The following is a 20,646-nucleotide window of genomic DNA, read 5'->3' as shown; positions in this document are numbered from 1 at the left end:
CTAGAATGATGTTGTGTTTCAATAATCTTCCAAGTAATTTAGGCAGACAAGTATAATTGTTTTTAAAGTTTTACTGAGCTTGTGAATTAAATTTACTTATAGGTAATTTAATTAGCTATTATAAAGTTATGTAAAACAAAGAGGTTATTACTTAATAAATTAAACAAAGTAGAATATAAATAAAGAATATTTAATTTTCTATAAACACATTATTTCTTTTTATAATCCTTTTTTATTAAATCTTAGCTCACATCATATAAATCGCGGAACGCGTTGGGCTTTCGTCAACGAAGTCGTGTGCATGGATGGAGAAGAGGTCAGCGGCCGAACTGCGGGCAGAACGTCGAGACGAAGTACCCAGCACGCGCGGCTCCTTAGCTAAACAATTTGTGCAGAACGAGGTCAGGTAAAGATAACTTTAATTTCTAAATCACATTTGGACACTAATATACATGTATAACTACGGTCAACAAGTGTCAATATTGAGCAGTACGTGGGGGGCCGCGGAAGCGCGCGGCTCGCAGCCTGCGTCACGCGGGCCCGTACACGCACTCGCTACGGCGTGCACCTGGTGTTTCCTCTCCCGGTTGAACCGCGGCACGTCTCCATTGATCTCGCACTCGCTCTACATGCTGAAGCACTCGTACGACATTCATACCCGCCAACTTCCGCACATCTTCTTCACTCCAATCTGGATCACGTAGGAGCTCGGCTAGTAAATGCGGATAACGTGATACATCTTCAAGTCCCTCAGGCGGTGCATCGATGCCGTCATACCCCGCGCCAAGACCCACGTGCTCTACTCCTGCTACTCTCCGTACATGGTTTATATGAGCTACAACGTCCTCCACAGTCGCACGTTCGCCACAAGTAACAAGTTTTGCATAAAAATTAATCATAACCACACCACCATTTGCAGCTATCATACGTAAAAGGTCATCTGGAACATTTCTAGATGAATTGCAAATTGCCGCAGCCCCTGAATGAGAAAAAACTACTGGTGCTTGTGAGGTTTCAAGAGCGTCACGGGCGGTCTCATCACCAGCATGCGAAAGGTCGACTATCATACCCAAGCGATTCATTTCACGTACCACGGCGCGTCCGAACTCTGTAAGTCCACCTGAGGTGCCAGCGGAACGCGCCCATCGTGTATCACAAGTATGAGTCACTGTCAAATATCGAGCCCCCAAATGATAAAAAGCACGTAGAACCGCCAGGGAATCCCCAAGAGCATGGCCTCCTTCTACTCCTATTAATGAGGCGATTCGGCCTTCACGATGAGCATCCAACAATTCTTCTGCGTCTGTAACTAAAGCTAGATGCGCTGCATTCATTTCAACTATTCTTTTGATAACATCCATCTGTTCTAGTGCTAATTGCACAGCGTCTTTATCTCGGGCACCACAAGGAACATACGCTGACCAAAATTGCGCACCGACCTGGCCGAGTCTCAACCGTGGAATATCAGTATGCGACCAGCGCGAACGGGCCCACGGCTCCAAACCTTCCAGGCCGGCACTTAAATTAAAATCTCCTATTTTATTATGAAGAAATTTACGCACATTCCATGCTAAGTCATTATGACCATCAACTAGTGGGGAATCACGTAACATGCGCCGAATTGTTGTTAATCGTTGTTCGGGAGTTGCACGCCCGCCACCACCAAGAGCCAGCGGTAATGCAAGAGCAGCACCAAGCGCGGCTAACACAACCAGTGCCGCGAGAGCGACGCGCCAACGGGGTCTCCGCGGGGTTGGCTTTTCGTCAGAACTTCCTGATGCAGACGCTGATAATGAATCCGGAGCCCATCGACCACATCTTTCCGCCACGTCTGGGAGAGAACCAGGAAATGTCATTCCCTCGGGTACGGCCGCCTGAAACAGAATAATGATAGAATTTAGAATATAGTAGTCACTATTAATTCTAGACATATAATAAATCTGTAACTAATCGTTGTCTGTACATGGAAGATATATGAGTAAAACTATTACCGGGGGCCTTTATCAACTCATTAGAACCCAAAACAATGATTGTTAGAATTTTTGTCGGTTTATTTGTTTGTCTGTGGGTTTGTGCATGCTAATCTTAGAAACTTTATGATTTAAGTGCGGTTTTAACTAATATATTGTACCTAACTTCACTTTTAATAAAATATACTGTATGTTTTATTTCAATTGGTTTATAAATAAAACAGTTATGCCAATTTAAAGAATCACGTAGAACATTTATTCACTAAAATTGCTATAAAACTGTTATCAATTGTAAGTTGAACTCAGATCTAAATGACCAATCATATTAAATAGGGTTCAGCTGATGCTGATATATGTCAGTTAACTCGTAGCTTCGTAAATATATGTCTATCGTTTAAAGTTGACTATAACCTTTTGTATGATAATTAAATTTGTTCTAAAATAATGCATTAATTGCAAAGTTTATTTTATAAAATATTAATCCTTATATCATTATAATATATCAACATACGATATCTTTCATAAGTCTTATCTAGATCATAGACAGTCTTTAGTACTTTTTATAGTTTTGATATATTATTATAACGGGTAGTTGAATAGGTTGTATGAAAATACTCATACGTATTTATTTTCGGTTTGAAAATAGCTTTGTAAGTTAAAGTTTTAGGTTGGGTAGGTAATTCGTTTCGTTACAACATGTATCTTTTTTCATGGTTTTGTTAAATTATTAGTTTAGTCTTAGTCGGTTCGTTTAACGAGTGAAGTAAAGCCTTAAATCAAACCAAATAAAAATTAAAAAATAGTATAAATCGTAACCGCGTGGAATGGTGGCAAGAATGCTAGCAGCGTTTCTCTTTTGAATCGCAATTCCGATTCTCTGGGCGAAAAATGAACCAGTTAGTCTGTTAGTTGATAATAGGTTCTTATTTAAAAAAAAAACAGATTTACGTTTTAGTTTTAAAAGGACACAATTTCCTGTGAAGATATCGTTTGCAGTCACAATAAATAAAGCACAGGGAAAGATATTCTAGTATGTCAGAATAGATTCTTAAATCTATTCTAAATTCCCTTAGGAATGCTGTTTTGCTCATGTATGATATAATAAATCTGTAACTAATCGTTGTCTGTACATGAAAGATATATGAGTAAAACTATTACCGGGGGCCTTTATCAACTCATTAGAACCCAAAACAATGATTGTTAGAATTTTTGTCGGTTTATTTGTTTGTCTGTGCGTTTGTGCATGCTAATCTTAGAAACTTTGAGTCATTTGTATGTTGCCCTATCTAGATCCGGGCGCAGAAAAAACGAATAAATACCAAAATCAAACTAAAAAATTTATATATACTGAAATATTATAAGTTTGTTCTAAGTGATTTTTTTAAGTTATACGCGGGTGAAATCGCGGGCACAGCTAGTAGTAATTATAATAACAGTTTTATGAACTGACTGCCTCGTTGGTCTTAAAGCTAGATATAAGGCCGCAGATCCCGAGGTCCTGGGTTCAAATTCCAGGTCGAGCCAATAAAAAGTCAGTGAGTTTTTCAGTCAAAGATTCTCTGTAGCAGTCCGGAGTCTGAAAGTTGAAAGTGTATACGCTCACGTGCCACTGAGAGTGAGGGAATAGAGAGTGCATCTTTGTTGGCGCCGCACTTGTGCACTATAATATGTCCTGCGCAGTTGACTAATCTCTCTTGAACAATGGTAGATCTTATCTTTTTATTTTTTTAAATATTATTAAATAAATAAATATTAGTTTTATGACTGATAACGCCTCAAAATAAACAACCGGTAAATCATGCACATTTTTAAATTTTTTTAAGTAATATGTGTTAGAAATATGTCAAAACTTTAAAAAGTACTAAAAATTGTCTGATCTCATCTCGATATCTTTTATAAGATTATAAAAAGAAAGTATTGTCAAATGACAGTCCGCCTCAAGGCTGCCTGTGAGCAAGGTCTATGTCAGTTAACTCGGTGACAATTAATATGTTGAAGTCCTCCGGTCTCAATATGTTAAAAGTGTATAGAATACACAAAGACTAAAGACCAATTATACAAATAATGCAATATTTTCTTTATTACTTTTGTGAAAGAGTCTGTGACTGATTTACAATATCTGCATAATAAGTTTCAGATGTCACGAAGAATTAACTGCAAGGCTTCTTGGAAAATATACTATTCACATATTACTCTACTCGTGTCTGGCTATCATGCCGATTTTTAGGATCCTTTTAGAAACGTCCAAATCTAAGGTGCAGATGTAGAGCACTCAGATTTGCATTTCATTTTATTTTATTTGAAGACATCTTTATTAAAACTACAAAATCTCCCAATGTCTTCGTATACTTTTTTAATTCAACAAAAGGATATACAATAAATGCGATAGTAACTTGTAACCGATTTTCATGAAATTTGGTATGAAGCAAGCTTAAACATCTCCCCTTAATAATAAATAATAATAAAATGCGGACAAGACCACGGGCGAACACTAGTTCAAAATTATTTTCGAAATGAATAATAGTTTTGTTAATAATATTTGTTGACAGCTTAGAATATTTATCTAGTATTCATTATCTAGTATTTATATTTATCTAGTATTTATAAATAAGGGTTATTTATTTTCTTATTGTAATAATATATATATAATTTTGTTTGAGAATTGTTATGTAATCATTGATAAGTACCTAGGTGTAGGTATAAACAATTACACCACCGACCCTGACTTCAACCTTTTCAAATTTACTAACCCAAAGGTTGTTTGAAAAAAATCGCAAGTTTTTTTTAATAGCAGCAACAATTAAAATCCTTGTTTAACTTTGAGGTGTGTCATGCAAAGAAAATAAAAAATATAATAATGAAATTTAAAAAAAACTACCTGCTTAATGTAGTCAGACATTATTCTCAGCGAATAAAATTCGTGAATTTGTTGTGAAAACAAATAGTGAAATGGAATAAAAACTTTGAATTTAAATCTGTTTGTTTTTGTGTGTGTTGGAAACTGACGCAAAAATTATTTAATGTACTGTTTGAAAACTTTACAGAGGACCAGATTAAAACTTTTTCCTTTGTCTAAATAAAACATAGTTGCAGTTAATATCTACAATAGTTTAAATTAATTAAGTAAAATTAATATGTTTTAAAAATAAATTTTTACAGTTACCTATTTATTTTTCGGAAATACAATATACAAAGACGAAAACAAACAGTAATCATTATGACACTTGAATTTACAGAGCTGCGATGCACAGAAATCACTTAAATATAATAATTAATAATATAAACAAAAAAATGTAAGCGCTTTTTTTTACTCCTGTTTTTTGTTTAGATGTTATTTCTGAAAAAACGCGGTATTTAAATAACAATAGATTTAAATAACTGAGTGATATCGCATCTAGCGAGCAGAATTATTTTAAGAATTTTAAGAATTATTTTAAACATTGGCCATATTAATTCTTTGTTAGATAAACACAATAATTTACACAAGCACAAAAATACAACAATATATACATTTATACATGTTTTTATATGTATCTAAAATATGTAAAAAAAATAAAATGAACAGCCTAAAAATATCCCTCTAAGGCCTCTCCTTTTGAGGAGAACATTTGTAGAAATTATGTCAGCATGCTGCTCCATGCGGAATGATTGGTGGATACACATATGGCAGACTTTCATCCGATACATGCTAGTTTCCTCACAATGTTTTCCTACGCTGCCGGGTATAAACACAAAATTTTGTTTATGTAAATAAGAAATATATTTACTATATTATAGCAGTTTTTCAACTACGGTCAATAGGAATTATTACTTCTTAAAATGGTTTTATAAAAATTTATTCCTAAGCACTTTAATTTTGTTTGTATATTCAATAGCTTTAGCAAATTTTACAGGTTTTCGAAATAGCTTGTCTACCTGCGTAATCTACAAGACGACAACGGAATCCCAGAATGCATCTATAGACAGACATGACAATAATTTGCCGCGTGTTCAATTATGCAAGGGGCACACATAATATGGGTAGGGGCTGGGACCTGAATAGCCTGTGACCCATTTACAGAGAGAACTAGCGCGAACGACCCTTGTTCGTCGGGATTTCACTTTAACGGAGTGGCCACTATACAAATATTGTACTTATAATTTTTTTTATAACAAAGTATAAGACTTTGTTTTAAAAAATGTTTTCTCCGTTATTTTTTTTAATGCATTCTAACTTTCAATTATATAGTACCTTAAAGCTTAATTAACTTGTAGCTTTGCATGGAAGTTAAACATTAATGATAAAATAAATTAATGAACATTGACTAATTAGTCTACTTAATAAGACAGATTTTTGCTTAATGAGTGTTAATGCAAACTCCTTCTAGAAAAACGTTTTACGTGTTCACGCTGCAAAATTAATAACGATAATACGAATAGAGAAAAGTAATAGAATCAATTATAATAATAGTAACAGAATCTATAAATTTATTGAATTCATATAGATTTTAATGGAATACATATTGTATGATTTGCTAATTTGAAACTATCATTAAAAAAATTACATAAATAAAGACTGAGTTTCCAAAAATTTTTTTACACAGCAATTAAAGAGTATTTTGCAATCTCACTTCAATCAATTCAATTCCACCAATCCGCATTGGAGCAGCGTGGTGGAATAAGCTCCAAACCTTCTCCTCAAAAAGAGGAGAGGAGGCCTTTAGCCCAGCAGTGGGACATTCACAGGCTGTTACGGTATTACGGTTACGGTTACAATCTCTTGTGATTTAAATTTAGGATTGCCTAGAAATGGACGTTATATTAAATAAATAATAATAAATTAAAATTACAAGTTGAAACGCTTATGTTTAACGATTGCCTGTTAAAATATAATCTAGCGTCACTATATATTTTCTTTTTCGCGTTTTTATGTATGTATTTTATGGTTCAATAAAGTCCTTTTTTTCATAATTTATATTTCTCTGTTGACCTAGGACTTAGTGAAAGATAATGCCGTAAAGAGATTTGCGTGTTTTATAAGATAATTTAAATGGTTTTAAATAAATGTAACTTGAGATTAGAAAAAAATAGCAGTTGTGTTGATAATAAAAAACAATCATTAATACTATCGCCTTAAAATATAAGGTATTTTACATAAAATGTGTTTATTAGGGACAAATTAGTTCACATTTTTCTTTTAGATAAAGTTATCATTTGTAGTAGAGCCAAGATGACCCAGTATATAGAATATAAAAACCGCGCAAGCACCATCAATTTTTCTTGTGTTTATATTCATCTCATGTCTGGCGGTGAATAAAAATACGAGGATGAATATATAAGCGTCATATACGTATAGAGCGTTGTGGTGGATAAATTTAAAGACTTCTCCTTAAGAGAAGAAGTGGTCTTTGTCCTGTAGAGGTACGATCTGTTACTTTATTTGTAGTAGTTGCTAATTATAAAATTGCAAAGGTTGAACGCAACCAAAAGGTGTTTTGTACCAGTGCCTAATAGGTGATACTGTATATATACATGTATATACTGAATTATGAAACTCAACTTCGGACACAATACAGTACAGACGAAAAATGCGCGAATGTATTAATATAATACATTAGCTACTGAAACATTTCTCGAATACTCTTATTGTACTTATACATTTGACTTCCTAGACATTTATTTAAATAGTATAAATATACAAACAAAAATGCAACAGACAAAATATACGATTAAAAATGCAATTTAAACAACCATAAAACGTGTGAACAGATGAACTCGGCAAACGAAAAATAATTATTCGTATCATTCAATTTCAATGCAAATTTCGTTCAAAAAACTTAATATTTCGGTTGCAGCCAAAAAGCTCAGAATAATTTGTGTCTACAGTTTTATTGAATTAATTTATAACTTAATGAAATAAAGAGAATGTGATACATTATTATCATTTTGTATAATTATACTACACATAACCGTAAATAGACCATTAAAATAAATTTAATCTAAATTAATTAATTTAATATTGCTCTTCAAGAGAGAATATTTCTCTTCTGTTCATAATGAGCATTTTATATAACTGAGTATATACTGTATTCAACCCAACATTTACCTTTATTAGCTAAGTTTATTTCATGTTTTCCCGCAATCGTTGGGAACTATTCGCCTGAACGCTCCGTGTAATAAATGTATATCTACAATGAACGGAAAGAAGCCTCGGCCTGGCATTTTCCTTTGATCAGAAAGGCTCCTCGTCCGTTCTAATTGCTAACAATAATTTGCGCGGACTTAACGGATTGTGTTTCTGACGTAATGTTACAACAAATAGGTTTCTTGGTTATGTAAGACGGGTTTTTATTGAGCATTTGATCTCATAATAAATTATTTCTGTTCTTAATTATTTATAGGTACTTTGACAAATATCGATTTAATATTAGCAATTTTATCTTTACAGTTCTGACTGGTTTTGAAATATTTTTTTCATTAAGTTTGAGAGTTTTACCTACCTAAAACTAAAAATAATATTTCACTCAACTTGGTCCAAAAACGTATATTTCTTCATAACATAGAAAATACGTTTCTTAGGGTAAATCTAAAACTTATGCAAACGTAACAAAACATATATCACCTTAGAGAATTAAAATAAATTTTATTTACGAGAAACTAAAGTTTAAACCGTTTTGCGGGCGAAACAAGCCAAGAGTAAAGTTGTGAAAACATAGCAACCAGGCGAGCGAGCGGGGCGGGCGGAGCTGCATCGATTCGCTGCAAGCCGGGTTCGGCTCAGCCTGCTCCAACGTCCGGCATAATGTTGCGTGAAATTCGCGCCCTCATTGTTACCTTACAACTAGCCAGCCTTCCGCACCGCTCCTTTATATAACACGGACCTGAATGCCCCCTGAACCGAACGATGTTTAATGAATGCTATGCGTAATTGGAAGCGATTTATTAATAATAGCGCGTGTTTGAAGTGTTGCCGACAGATGTCGCAATATTGATGCTTCACAAGCACTATTCAATTTAAAGATACTTAATAAGGTGAGATTATTAGACAACTTTAATTATAGCAAAAAAATATATAATTAATTATCATTTTGTATACCATTACACAAAATTAAAATAATTATGTATATGTAAGATATGCTTTTACATATACATAAATACAATAATTTTATTATCCTTCGCTTTCATTGGATAATAAAACAAAACGAATGTAGTTCACGCAAGAACTAAATTCGTTAAAGATTAAATTTCATTACATATTTACACTCAGAGTTTCCTTTCAACTTATACTTAGTAGTAATTTATCTTTGTTACACCCACCGGGATACCTTTAAACACAATAGTTGCGTAACTCTTCTTAAGCGACCAGCCGGAGCGTCTGGTACATTTTTAAAGGTAACGCTTTTTTAGGTGACCGAATTTTTCAACTAGGTCATCTTTAAAATTAGATATCTCCTCCCCCTAATAAGGTCTCTTCACTAATTGACGAAGATAATTTTTGTGTATTAAAAATATTTTAACACTACTTAAAAAAGTCCCATGTGTAGTTTGGTTTAGTATTTTTTTAACCCATATTAAGGTAATGCCTTTAAGAGACACATTAAGGTACATCTACCAGAAGATCAAAAATTATGAAGAATTAAAAAAATGTCAGCTGCTTTTTAAAACCCACGCTATTATTGAAATTGAAATAATAGCCATAGTAAAAGGCGAACAAATAAGTAATGTATCCAAGATACACAGCAGAAATTTGAGTTGATGTAAGAAAGCATAATGGTTCGTAAGTCCGTTTTCATGAAGCCTGTAAACGAACTTAAGATACTACATGTGAATTTTTAACATATTTCGAGGCATTTACCTACAAATTTCGATAAAAATATTATCTACTAACAACAAGATTTTTAACGGCATTCGATCCTGTTTATTATAATACTATTTAATATCCTATATATTTAAGAAACTAACTGAGTTCTAAAAAAATAGAAATCACAATTTTCTTCCATAAATTCCGTTTAATAAAAATAATAGCTAGTACAATGCATATGTTTTTTCAAACATAATTTAATCATTGTTGTTTAGAGTAAAAACAGTAAACTTAATGTTTTGATCACTAACACGAGGTTGTAATACCAAAATTTTAGTTTGGTACTGACAAAGAATATTGGACCCCATATCAAAACAGTTTACAATTCCAGCTTTATAGATGATGTTACATAATTTCTTTGTTTTTTATGTTATAAGTAGGTGGAAGGGCAAATGGGCGTAATGTTAAATAGTCACTACAGACATTAGCGATGTAAGAAACATTAACTAATCCTTACATCGCGAATGTACCACCAACCTGGAATCGAATTTTATGTCCTTTGTGCCTTAAGTAACACTACACTGACTCACTCGGTTTGAAGAACCGGAAGACAACAATACTAAGTATTGCTGTTTAGCGGTAGAATATCTGATGAGTGGACGGTATCCACCCATACAGGTTTGCACGAAGCTCTACCATCTAGATATTTAATATGCAGGTAAAAATGAAAAGATTTTGTTGTAAATAGCTAGCCTATCATCCGATACTAAGAAATCTTATCACCCATTCACGCAAAAAAGATTTTTTGCGTACTCGTTATAAAAAAGACGGTAGTAGGGCTTTGTACAGTCTATCTAGGAGCAAACAAGAGATATCCGTTATATGGTGAATAATTCTATATATATTCTATAGGCAAAGGTGAATATTACAATCACGTTGCCTAGTTATTCGTCCGCCTAAAATAAATTACAAAAAGAAACTTTAAATTAATATAACCCGTCCGCTCGACTTCGAAGCGACTATTTTATATAGGACTATACGACATTTCTTTCCCACTACACTGATACAATTAAATATTGGTAAAAAGTTTTTCATTTTTTTTTTAATCTAATTGCGATTGAAACCACAATTACAGCGATGTCGATTTCTCTTCCACTTATCTGAAATAAGGTAAACATAATTATTATAGTCAAATACTGGCCATCAATGCACATATTAAACTATAATATTTACAGATTTGAAATAAAGAGGAGGCATTAACTTCCCGGAGTTGAACTATGAAAAGATTCTGTCATTCGATTTAATGTTATGCATACTTTTTTGGAATTAGATAAACTAGTCACGCTGAAAACACACTAATATACTTCTTATTCACGGTTGAAGTCGTGACGACTAGTGCTTACGTCTGATAAAATAATAAGTCCAATAAGGAGCAATTATTAAATAAGAATGAATTCTAATAGTATTTGCATCATCATTTTCATATTAATTGTAAGAAATAATATGTATGATTAAATTATTTTATAATTAAATTACAATTATTCAATAATGCGATAATAACGAATTGTAAATTGAGAAAACAAAATGGCGTTGGTTGGACAAGAAGACGTGGGAAGTGAAAGGAATAACTACCTAAATACTGTAAATATGAATATGTGTTGTTTTTTTTTTGTATCGAACACATAGCATACGTATAAATTATTTCTAAAATAATTTCGAAATAACATATAAATGCTATTAACAAATCTAAAATACCATCTAAATCGAATAATTATTTTTAGTTGTTCGAGAAAAAAAAAACGATGGCTTCGTCTTTTTAATACTAGTATAATTTAAAAAATGCTTATTGTGTTGTGATTACTATTATATGTTATTTATATTTTTTTTTTGCATTTTTTTAAAGTACTCTCTTATATTATACATCACTTTCATTAATATTTTATATTGATATATTTTTAAAATATTATAATTTTATTTTCTACGTCGACAATTTCATAATTTTGATTACACAATATAGACAATAGTCACAGTGCGTCTGTCTCTGACAACGACAGTTACTTACTCTTTTTCTTTGTCTTCAGACGATAGTTTCAAATTTCTTACTAAATACTATTACCTATTTCTGTAACCCTACCTACATACTTCCTTCACATTTCATTCTGTCCACTGTAATGTTATAAATGTGACCTGTTATAATTTTTTGTATTATTTATAAATTTATATTTATGTATATATATATATATATATATATATATATATATATATACATAAATATAAATTTAGTTATAAATGTGACCTGTTATAATTTTTTGTATTATTTATAAATTTATATTTATGTATATATATATATATATATATATATATATATATATATATATATATATATATATATATATATATATATATATATATATTTGTATATGTATGTTTGTATGTATAATGCAGGGTTGTGGAAGAGATCACTACTTGAGTGATAGAACCACCCCTAGCATGCATCATATTACAGACCGCAATTATATTTATATAGCACTATTCTTAAGCTTTTGTTTTTCCTTTTCCTTATTACTTGTATTTGTCTTTTTTGTCCTTGTGAGTGATGCAAAAAAGTTGTTTAAATATAATAATAACACATAAACATGTATAAATTTTTCAGTTATTTCTACGTGGATAAACAAAGAATGAAATGAATGAATGAAAAAATATCGGAATGAAATAATTGCATTGTTAATCATATAAAATAATCATTTAAAAAAATAAGATTACCTTTTTATTTTTAAATATATTCAAGCGATTAAAGCCTTGTAGTTTTAGATTTTTTTTAAGATTAAAAATATGTATATAACCATGAAATAATTACAAACTCCACTGCTGGGCTTAAGCCTCGCCTTCGTTTGAGGAGAAGGTTAGGAGCTTATTTCTCCGCACTGCTCCAGTGCGAGTTAGTGGATACACATGTGGCAGATTTTCATCTGACACATGTGGATTTCCAAACATTTTTTTCTTTTACAGCCGACCACAAGACGAATTATAAACACAAATGAAGGCCATGGAAATTAATTAGGCTTACCCGGATTTAACCCACAATCTTCGATTAAGATTCAGGTATATATAGATATATATAGCTACTGGCTCATCTTTGTTCATATGTCATATATAAGTACATACAAACGTAAGAAATGGCTGATGTTTAGTTGTAGCAAGAAATCAAAAGCGATCAAGAACAATAATTTAACAAAAAAAAACCATAGATAAACTGGATCAAAAACAAATTATTACCGAGAAAATGAGAGCATGTCCATAAAATATGCAAAAAAAAAACTAAATGCGCGTGAACAAACACGTAGCTCGTCGTAATTGCATAAAAATAATATCAAGACAAACAAATAATAATATTTGTTCAAGCTACTATTATTTTGCTATTCCAAATAAATGGCAGTAAATTTGATCACTTCGTTTGTTTTCAATTATGATTGAACTACCCGACACAGTTTGATTGTTGTTGTTTGTGTTGAGTGATTGAAAGATAAATGCGACATTTTTATAAGAAAAATTGCAAATCTTTACTTGTACTTTGGTAAATATATAATTTAATTAATTTAATCAAACTTATTTTTATTTGTGTACCAATTTCTAAGTTTTTCTAACGTTCTTGTTGCTTTTGAATTGCGCGTTGATCTCGTGACAAATGATTTGTGATGACCGTTAAGCTATTTAGGATCAAACTTTTATAATTGTATTTATGTATTATTATTTAAATCTAGTACGATTGTATACTCAAGATGACATAATTTCTTCGTTATTTAATTACTGGATTCGCTCAACAAAAGCGAACATCGTGAGTTTCCGATTCGAAAGTCCCAAGAATAGAAGCGAAAAATACAATACAAAACGATATTTTCTTGGCCTATATTTGTTTAGCTCGAGATTAAAAATATTCAGATTAATTACATATAGATTTTTTCCATATTCAAAGAAATCAGTTTGAATAGAAATCTTGATTTATTTCTGTGGCGCCTTTTGTTAAAGCAATAATTATTTTATGAATGGGAATTGCAAAGAACGAAAAATAAAGCATGCAACGTCAACTCCTTCGGAGAAGGTTATTGGAGCTTACTCCACCACGCTGCTCCAAATCAAATTGGTGATTACAATTGTGGTAAAATTTAATCCGACACATGCTGGTTTCTCTCACGATGTTTTCGTAACTGTTAAATACTTTGACACCATTTCTGTATTCCTGACAACGTGTATGAAAAATTCGTTTGAGTGTCGTTGGCTCACTAACTGCAGTTATGTCAATATTACGAATAAAAATTTTTTTCTCGCAAAATAAAGTTTGTTAATTGTTTAAACCTTCATATATGTCGTCGAGAATAAAACACGTTAAAATACTATTATAGTATTTTCGAAAAAAAAAATCTGTACAATTATTTATGATAGCACTTAAAATATTTGCGTAATAAATAATTTAACAAAAGAAGCCGCATACATCATTGCAATGCTCCTAACAAAAACAATACCTTACAAAACAGTGGATCTTAGGATCAGTGAAACTCTTTATCTGCATAACTTTTTTCATTCCATTGCGAAGAAGAAACTCGATTCATTTAACTGTTATCCGCTAAAGTTTTTATCTTGGCTTAAGATAATGACATCTATACTGATAATAGTATATAAGCAAAAGTAACTGTCTGTTCGTTGCCTAATCACGAAGTTATCTGCAACAACGATAATGACTTTCCTTTGTCATTATAAATAAATAAATAAATAAATAGATACAGGAATAAAAAGTATGACGCCCGTGACGTTGTGGACAAAATTAAGTAGGTATACCTATATAAATAGTTTAAAATCTTAATAAAATCGAAGTCTATATTTTATATTATCATCTCTTCTATAAATCTATAATAAAAACAGAGGAATGAAACTATATATATCATCCAAAATGTGCCACAGATCGGCTCAAAAACAAATCATTGAATTGTGCATTTATATATCAATAACAAGAAGGCTATTTAAGACGCTAGGCTATTTAAGAGAGATGAAATGATAGGGATAAATATTACTGCAATGAAATGTCCCATTAATTAAACTGCACTCACGTCAACCTCAAACATGCCTAGTCATAAAAAAGAGATACACGAGTATAACATCCGTTATGCAATAGCGTGTCGAATACAATCCAAATTCTCCTTAGCAAGAGAAGAGGTCTTTACTTAACAGTGAGACATTTACGAGTATTCACTTTAACTCGTATTTCAAATGTATTTTTGTCTATTTTAACATTTATTTTAACATATGTAATAAATATAAGTTGAAGTACTGTAAATTGCGAACAAATATTTTTGCTACTATTTATTCCTTAGTATATAAAAAGTTATATATAAGGTTTTAATTGAGATTATTTAAGTTCCCATTTGATTTCCGGATTTGTTTAATCAGTTCTTTGTTTTCATGCGTCGCTTTAAATTAGTATTGCAAGACGAATGAAAACTTCACAAACATATGTTCATAAATACATATTACACATATAAAAACATCTTTTTAAAATACAGAATCGAACTCTAGGTATCTCAAATCTTGGAAATACAAATAATATCAACTGTTTTGTTATTGTGCAGTACTAAGTGATTATAATTTATTATGTTATTAACCAATAAATGTTATGTGTAGGATTATTTTATTTAACTTATTGTATTTAATTAAACTCGATCAGTATTTCTTTTAATAGTCAATATAATTTGAAGTTTGACTAGTTTAATTTTGTATTTGTTTACGGTAATAGTAGCAAACAATATTCATTGTTATCCGGTGCCTTGATTTTGTATGTAGGTGAATTTATTTATATTTGGAAGACAAAAGGGATTTGCTCTTTTTTTAGACCAGCTGTTGGCAAGAGTGTCACCACCGATCATACAAATACTTTTTGTAAAAAAATTACCCTTTTGGTACACAATTAATGTGAAAGTGGAACATAACAATCTAATAAATATATATTATATATTTGGTAGAAGAATGACTAATGAGTAGCATTGTTTTTAATTGTTACTCAGTCAGGCTTGCACAAAACTCTACCTCAGTTACCAATAGGTAACATTTTATACTACACGAGTGTAGCCTTCATTTGTACCACGATTTTATTATATGGAAGACCTTGAATAAGCAGTTAAGAAATTTGAAAAACAAAAATTGAATCGTTTTACATAACATTTTTTTTTTATATTCGCTATATTATACTTTTATCGTGTAAATTTTTCAAAACAATAGTTGTTTTTCTTATACTTATTTATCAAAAAAATGTTGATATATCTCTCTTACATTACTGTGCTGATATTTTTTTAAATCAACGTATACCTCACTCAATATTTGATTAACGAAATACTTTAACAAAGCATGAAACGACAACTTCCGATTTGTTAAGGAAAACATAATAATATTTCATTTCTAAATATATATAATAGCTTAAATAAAATGAGTCATTATTATGAAATGATTCAATTCAATAATAAGTTCACATTCATAAAAACAACAAATCATATCCATTTATGATATTAATGTTATAATAATAACATCAAAATCATGCACCGCTAATAATTATAATGTAACAATACGATAAATTATATATTATACTTACTGAATCACTAATAGCGTAGTTAGTTAATAGTATACTACGGTAATGATGAATTTTTAAAGCAGTTTTGTGAACCTGAAGCCGTTTTCATTAGTACTATATATTAGTATAGGCAATAATATTATTTTACATGTAAAATAACGTAGATATAAATTCGTTCAGCTGCAGGTAGTCGGTCGCACATAAATAATAAATGATTTACTTTCTTATTCTGAAATCGGACGAAACACACGTTACCGCCAGATTTAGAGTCATTGCATTTGTCTTTTACTGAATAATAAAATTTTATACGTTTTCTATTTTGCTTTGGTGTTAAACAATATTTGTTTGGATTGCATTTGAAAAATGAAACGACATAAAAACTCAAGGAAAATATATGTGGAATAGGTAAATAAATAAGAAACTTTTACTAGTTACAAAGGCACGCGTAAACTTTTATATGTAAACTTGTGTATAGGCAGGATAAATTTATCATTGCTTCAATTCGATTTTACTTTTTATATTATATTAAAATTACAGTAGAGTAACGATTGAAATCGACAAAAAAAGAAAACTTGTCGAAAGGACGGTATATAATAAGAGGAGGTAAAAATATGTAAATAGGTAAAGACGTAAAGTAAAGAGCGGTATTGTTATTCTGCAAGAAGCTACGTGTCTTAATCGTGAAATCAGAAAACCGCCTTCCGACCATAAGGCTTATTATTTCAGTCTATGTCGAAATATTACTTTTTGACACTTCACTATCGTGTTCTGCTGTGAGTTTCGAGTGTGTTCTTATTAAATTTGTTGTTGACATAATATAGTTATTAATTAAAGTTTTAGTATGTATTTTTATTGGCGAGCGTACCACCCTTAATATACTGATTATTCTGGATTATTCTGGACAAAAAGTATCTAATTAAATTACATATACTTGTATATTATATTAAAATTTATTTCGGGTAGAAATGGAAACTCAAAAAATTTCCTAAAAGGAGGTATCTATTTTCATCTTTGAACTCTATGCTTATTGTACTGTTAAAAGACATGTTCGTTCAAACCAAATAAGGCACGTTTCGCCACTTGCATGCCTTACGTCTACGTGAACGACAATTTAAAAAGAAAACATTAGCTTTAAAAAAAAGCCTTATAGCCTTATAGTAAGTGGTAATTATTAAATTTTATTAAACAAAGTTATGCAAATATAAAACATGATATTTGTTAACTTAATGTTTAAGTAAAACTTATAGTTCAGTTTTACTAATTTTGTATAAATTTAATTAAAAATTTGTTTGTTTGCATAGACATTTCTTCTAATAGTATGTAGTAGTATGTAGCGATATATCTCGTTATTATAATTTTTCAATGTAATGTGTATATTTATACTTAATGTCGTTCGCACATATTTAAACGATTCTGGTCACTTTGATCGATGCACCTAATAATAATTAACAATCAAATTTCCGCAAATTATCATATTTATCACCTGTCTAAATCAGAATTTTATATAAAGACTTAAAGTTTATAAAACTTTTAAGTCTTTTTAAAGTTTTTTATTTTTATTATTTCTTACTCGTTTAAATAATAAAGTGAAGGTCTTTAAAATATTATTATTTGAAAGTCATCATCATAGTTGACTTTTTATAATCTGAAATTATTTATATTATCAAATGGTCCTGACATTAAAATTTTACGGATATTTTCATTATGATACTTACGATATAGGCTGAGCATACGTCCTACATATTCTTTTTGCTCATTATATTACCTACTCTGTGATTTTAAAATTACCTCTTTGCCGTATTCATGACTATTTGCTTGGCACTTTAGTCGAGATGATGTAACGAACAGATACTCTATCATTATAATGTTTATGTAATTTGTATTAAACTAATTAATAGCATGTTGAGTCTCATTTATTGTCGTCTATCATTTAAAGTGACTTAGTAAATTTTGATCTTATGTCGAAGGTTTAAAAAAAATGTTATAAAAAAAATTAGTAAAGCAAACAAAAGACATCTAAAAATATATATGTATAATTTAAAGGCAAAAAAAAAGTTAAGGTTCAATGATATGAATCTCTTTATTTTTTCCTAAAACTACAAATAAACAAAATAAAGTGAGGTATATTTGCCATAAGACAAGAATTAGAATTATAACAGCCTTCTATAATGAAAATAAAAATGAATTTGTTATATATTGCGCAAGCGAATGAATAAAAGAATATCGAAATGACTCATTCTTCCGACTCCTCAACCTACTGAGAAATTATTACGAAGCGAAGAAATTATAAAGATGCGAATGATATTTAAAAAAAAATTATAATAAAATAAATTGACATTCAGTTGAATAGGACAAAATTTCATGTACATAATACGGATTTTTAGGTGTTTATAAATTAAAATATACTTCATATTGTATGAAGATATATCTAAACTAGAAAAAGCCTAGAAAAAGCCTAGGCCTATTGTATTGTCTAGTAGTAACTAGTGTAATTGTCCTTTCTAGTAAAGATAGTTAGATGGATTTAATTGAAAGTTAAGAAATATAAATCTTTATGAACATCTAGTAATACAAAGATACATTGAAAACAGGAATAAAAAAAATATGAACATACATATGAAGGAACTTTAATGTCACTTACATAAAACGCAATCGTGGCGACATGATACAACAACACAACTATATACACAATGGGTGACATGTGAACACTACAAACAGATCAGCGTGGAGAAGGCCCCTATCGGGCCGTGACAACATGCGGATATGAGGGCGCGAATATTCGACACATACGTGGGCGTGCGGAGAGGTGATGGCGCGACACAGACACGCATGAGCCGCGGGTGCCACCTGGTAGTCCATATAGTTTCCGTATCCCATGTGGTCGCAAGTACAAGCGCAAGTTTCGATGTGTCTCCGTAGCTCGAGTTCGAGCTCCCAGGGTGGCTCCATGAGCGCGAGCAGGCGGGCGGGCGCGCGCCGCGGCGTGCCCGCGCCTCCGCGCGCTGCTAATGCGGCCCCAGGCCTTGCGCGGGCCGCACCTGCGCGAAGCCACCTGCCGCCCCACCCCCCGCACAGCGCCTTTCAGCATGCAGCTCGCAACTCAACGCAACGGGGCGCCGACAGCGGCGCCAAGCTCTCGACGGGCTCGGGACGCTCTGACCGTTGGACAAACAGCCGCGACGGGCGCAGCTGACCGCGCGACGACGCACATAGCTTAGAGGCCGGCTGCCGGCAGGGGAATGCCGCGGCCGCGAGCTCGGCCGAGCGCCCGGGCGGCCCGGCCGCGCCGGCGCCCCGAGCTCCACGTGACAGCCTGCTCTCCGCCCACCGCCCCAGCCTCCGCACCCTGCATCGTCGACCACCGGACAAATCTTTCCGATGCACAATCGTCAACTTTAATTTATGTTTCTCAGGTAGAAAATACATCTATCTGCATTGTGAAATGAATGCTTTTTAAAACGTTTATAATATTTAACTTCTTTATAATTAAATTAATCTGCAATTGTTATAGGTACATACAACAATATAATATACCTTAAAATATACTTATTTTCTGATCAAATAGTTTAAATTATACTAACAATTAATAAAACTAAACTATTGTAGACAGAGGCAACTTTATTTACAAGTAACAAAGTTTTGTATGTATATTGGATACAGTGGATATCCAATTTCTCTGTTTTAAAATAGACATTTTGTTTTTTTTTTAAATATTTAGTTTATTATTACTTTTAATTATATTTTACTTTTTCTATTTGTAAAATGTTTGTTTTGTTGTTTTTCATCATGTGAGTGTGTGTGTGTGTGTATGTTTTTCATTTTATTCTATTTTGTTTTTATTGTAGTTAGCACTACAATAAAAACAAAATAGAATAAAATTTTATTATTTAAAATTGCTAGACCAACTATTTCGAATGTTAGCTTAATGCAACATATTAAATAAATTTACATTTAATAAACGTACAGCGCAGAGAGGTACTTATTGGGAAGAAGTAAAGATGTAATTTTCAAATGACATCGTGTTCTCAACTATATCTCCCAAATTTAATATATTGAACAAGAAAACTAATACTCTCCAGTAATGTCGAGACAACGTAGATATTTATATATATAATAGTTTGCTCTAGTCTATAATAGACACGGCGCTGATCGCAACTGCTTGTAGCTTGAAAGCGCGGTGCGGCGCAAATTACCGTTTCGCCCATCGCACCACGGTTGACACCATCACCAGGAGGTTGAATTTACAGCTCAGAGCTTTTTGTAAATTAAGAAAGAGCTTTTTG

The 20,646-nt window shown here is 31.7% G+C and overlaps 1 protein-coding gene across 2 annotated transcripts; it reads right to left on the bottom strand.

The window, feature by feature from the left end:
• Positions 1-194: 194 nt before the first annotated feature.
• LOC126774112 (dipeptidase 1-like) lies at positions 195-19,559 on the bottom strand. 2 transcript variants are annotated; one of them, XM_050495442.1, is made up of 2 exons: positions 19,154-19,559; positions 195-1,874 (listed from the first exon to the last, which is right to left on the bottom strand). In XM_050495442.1, exons 1-2 carry the CDS (start codon positions 19,310-19,312, stop codon positions 531-533), a joined length of 1,503 nt encoding a protein of 500 aa, XP_050351399.1. In that variant the 5' UTR covers positions 19,313-19,559; the 3' UTR covers positions 195-530. The 2 variants fall into 2 exon arrangements, with proteins under 2 accessions (XP_050351399.1, XP_050351400.1); XM_050495443.1 differs by having other exon boundaries at positions 19,005-19,320.
• Between the last annotated feature and the right edge of the window lie 1,087 nt (positions 19,560-20,646).

This window comes from Nymphalis io, chromosome 16 (genome assembly GCF_905147045.1).
Source record: "Nymphalis io chromosome 16, ilAglIoxx1.1, whole genome shotgun sequence".
Classification (NCBI taxonomy): Eukaryota; Metazoa; Arthropoda; class Insecta; order Lepidoptera; family Nymphalidae; genus Nymphalis; species Nymphalis io.
This window is presented reverse-complemented; position numbering and strand designations above follow the sequence as displayed.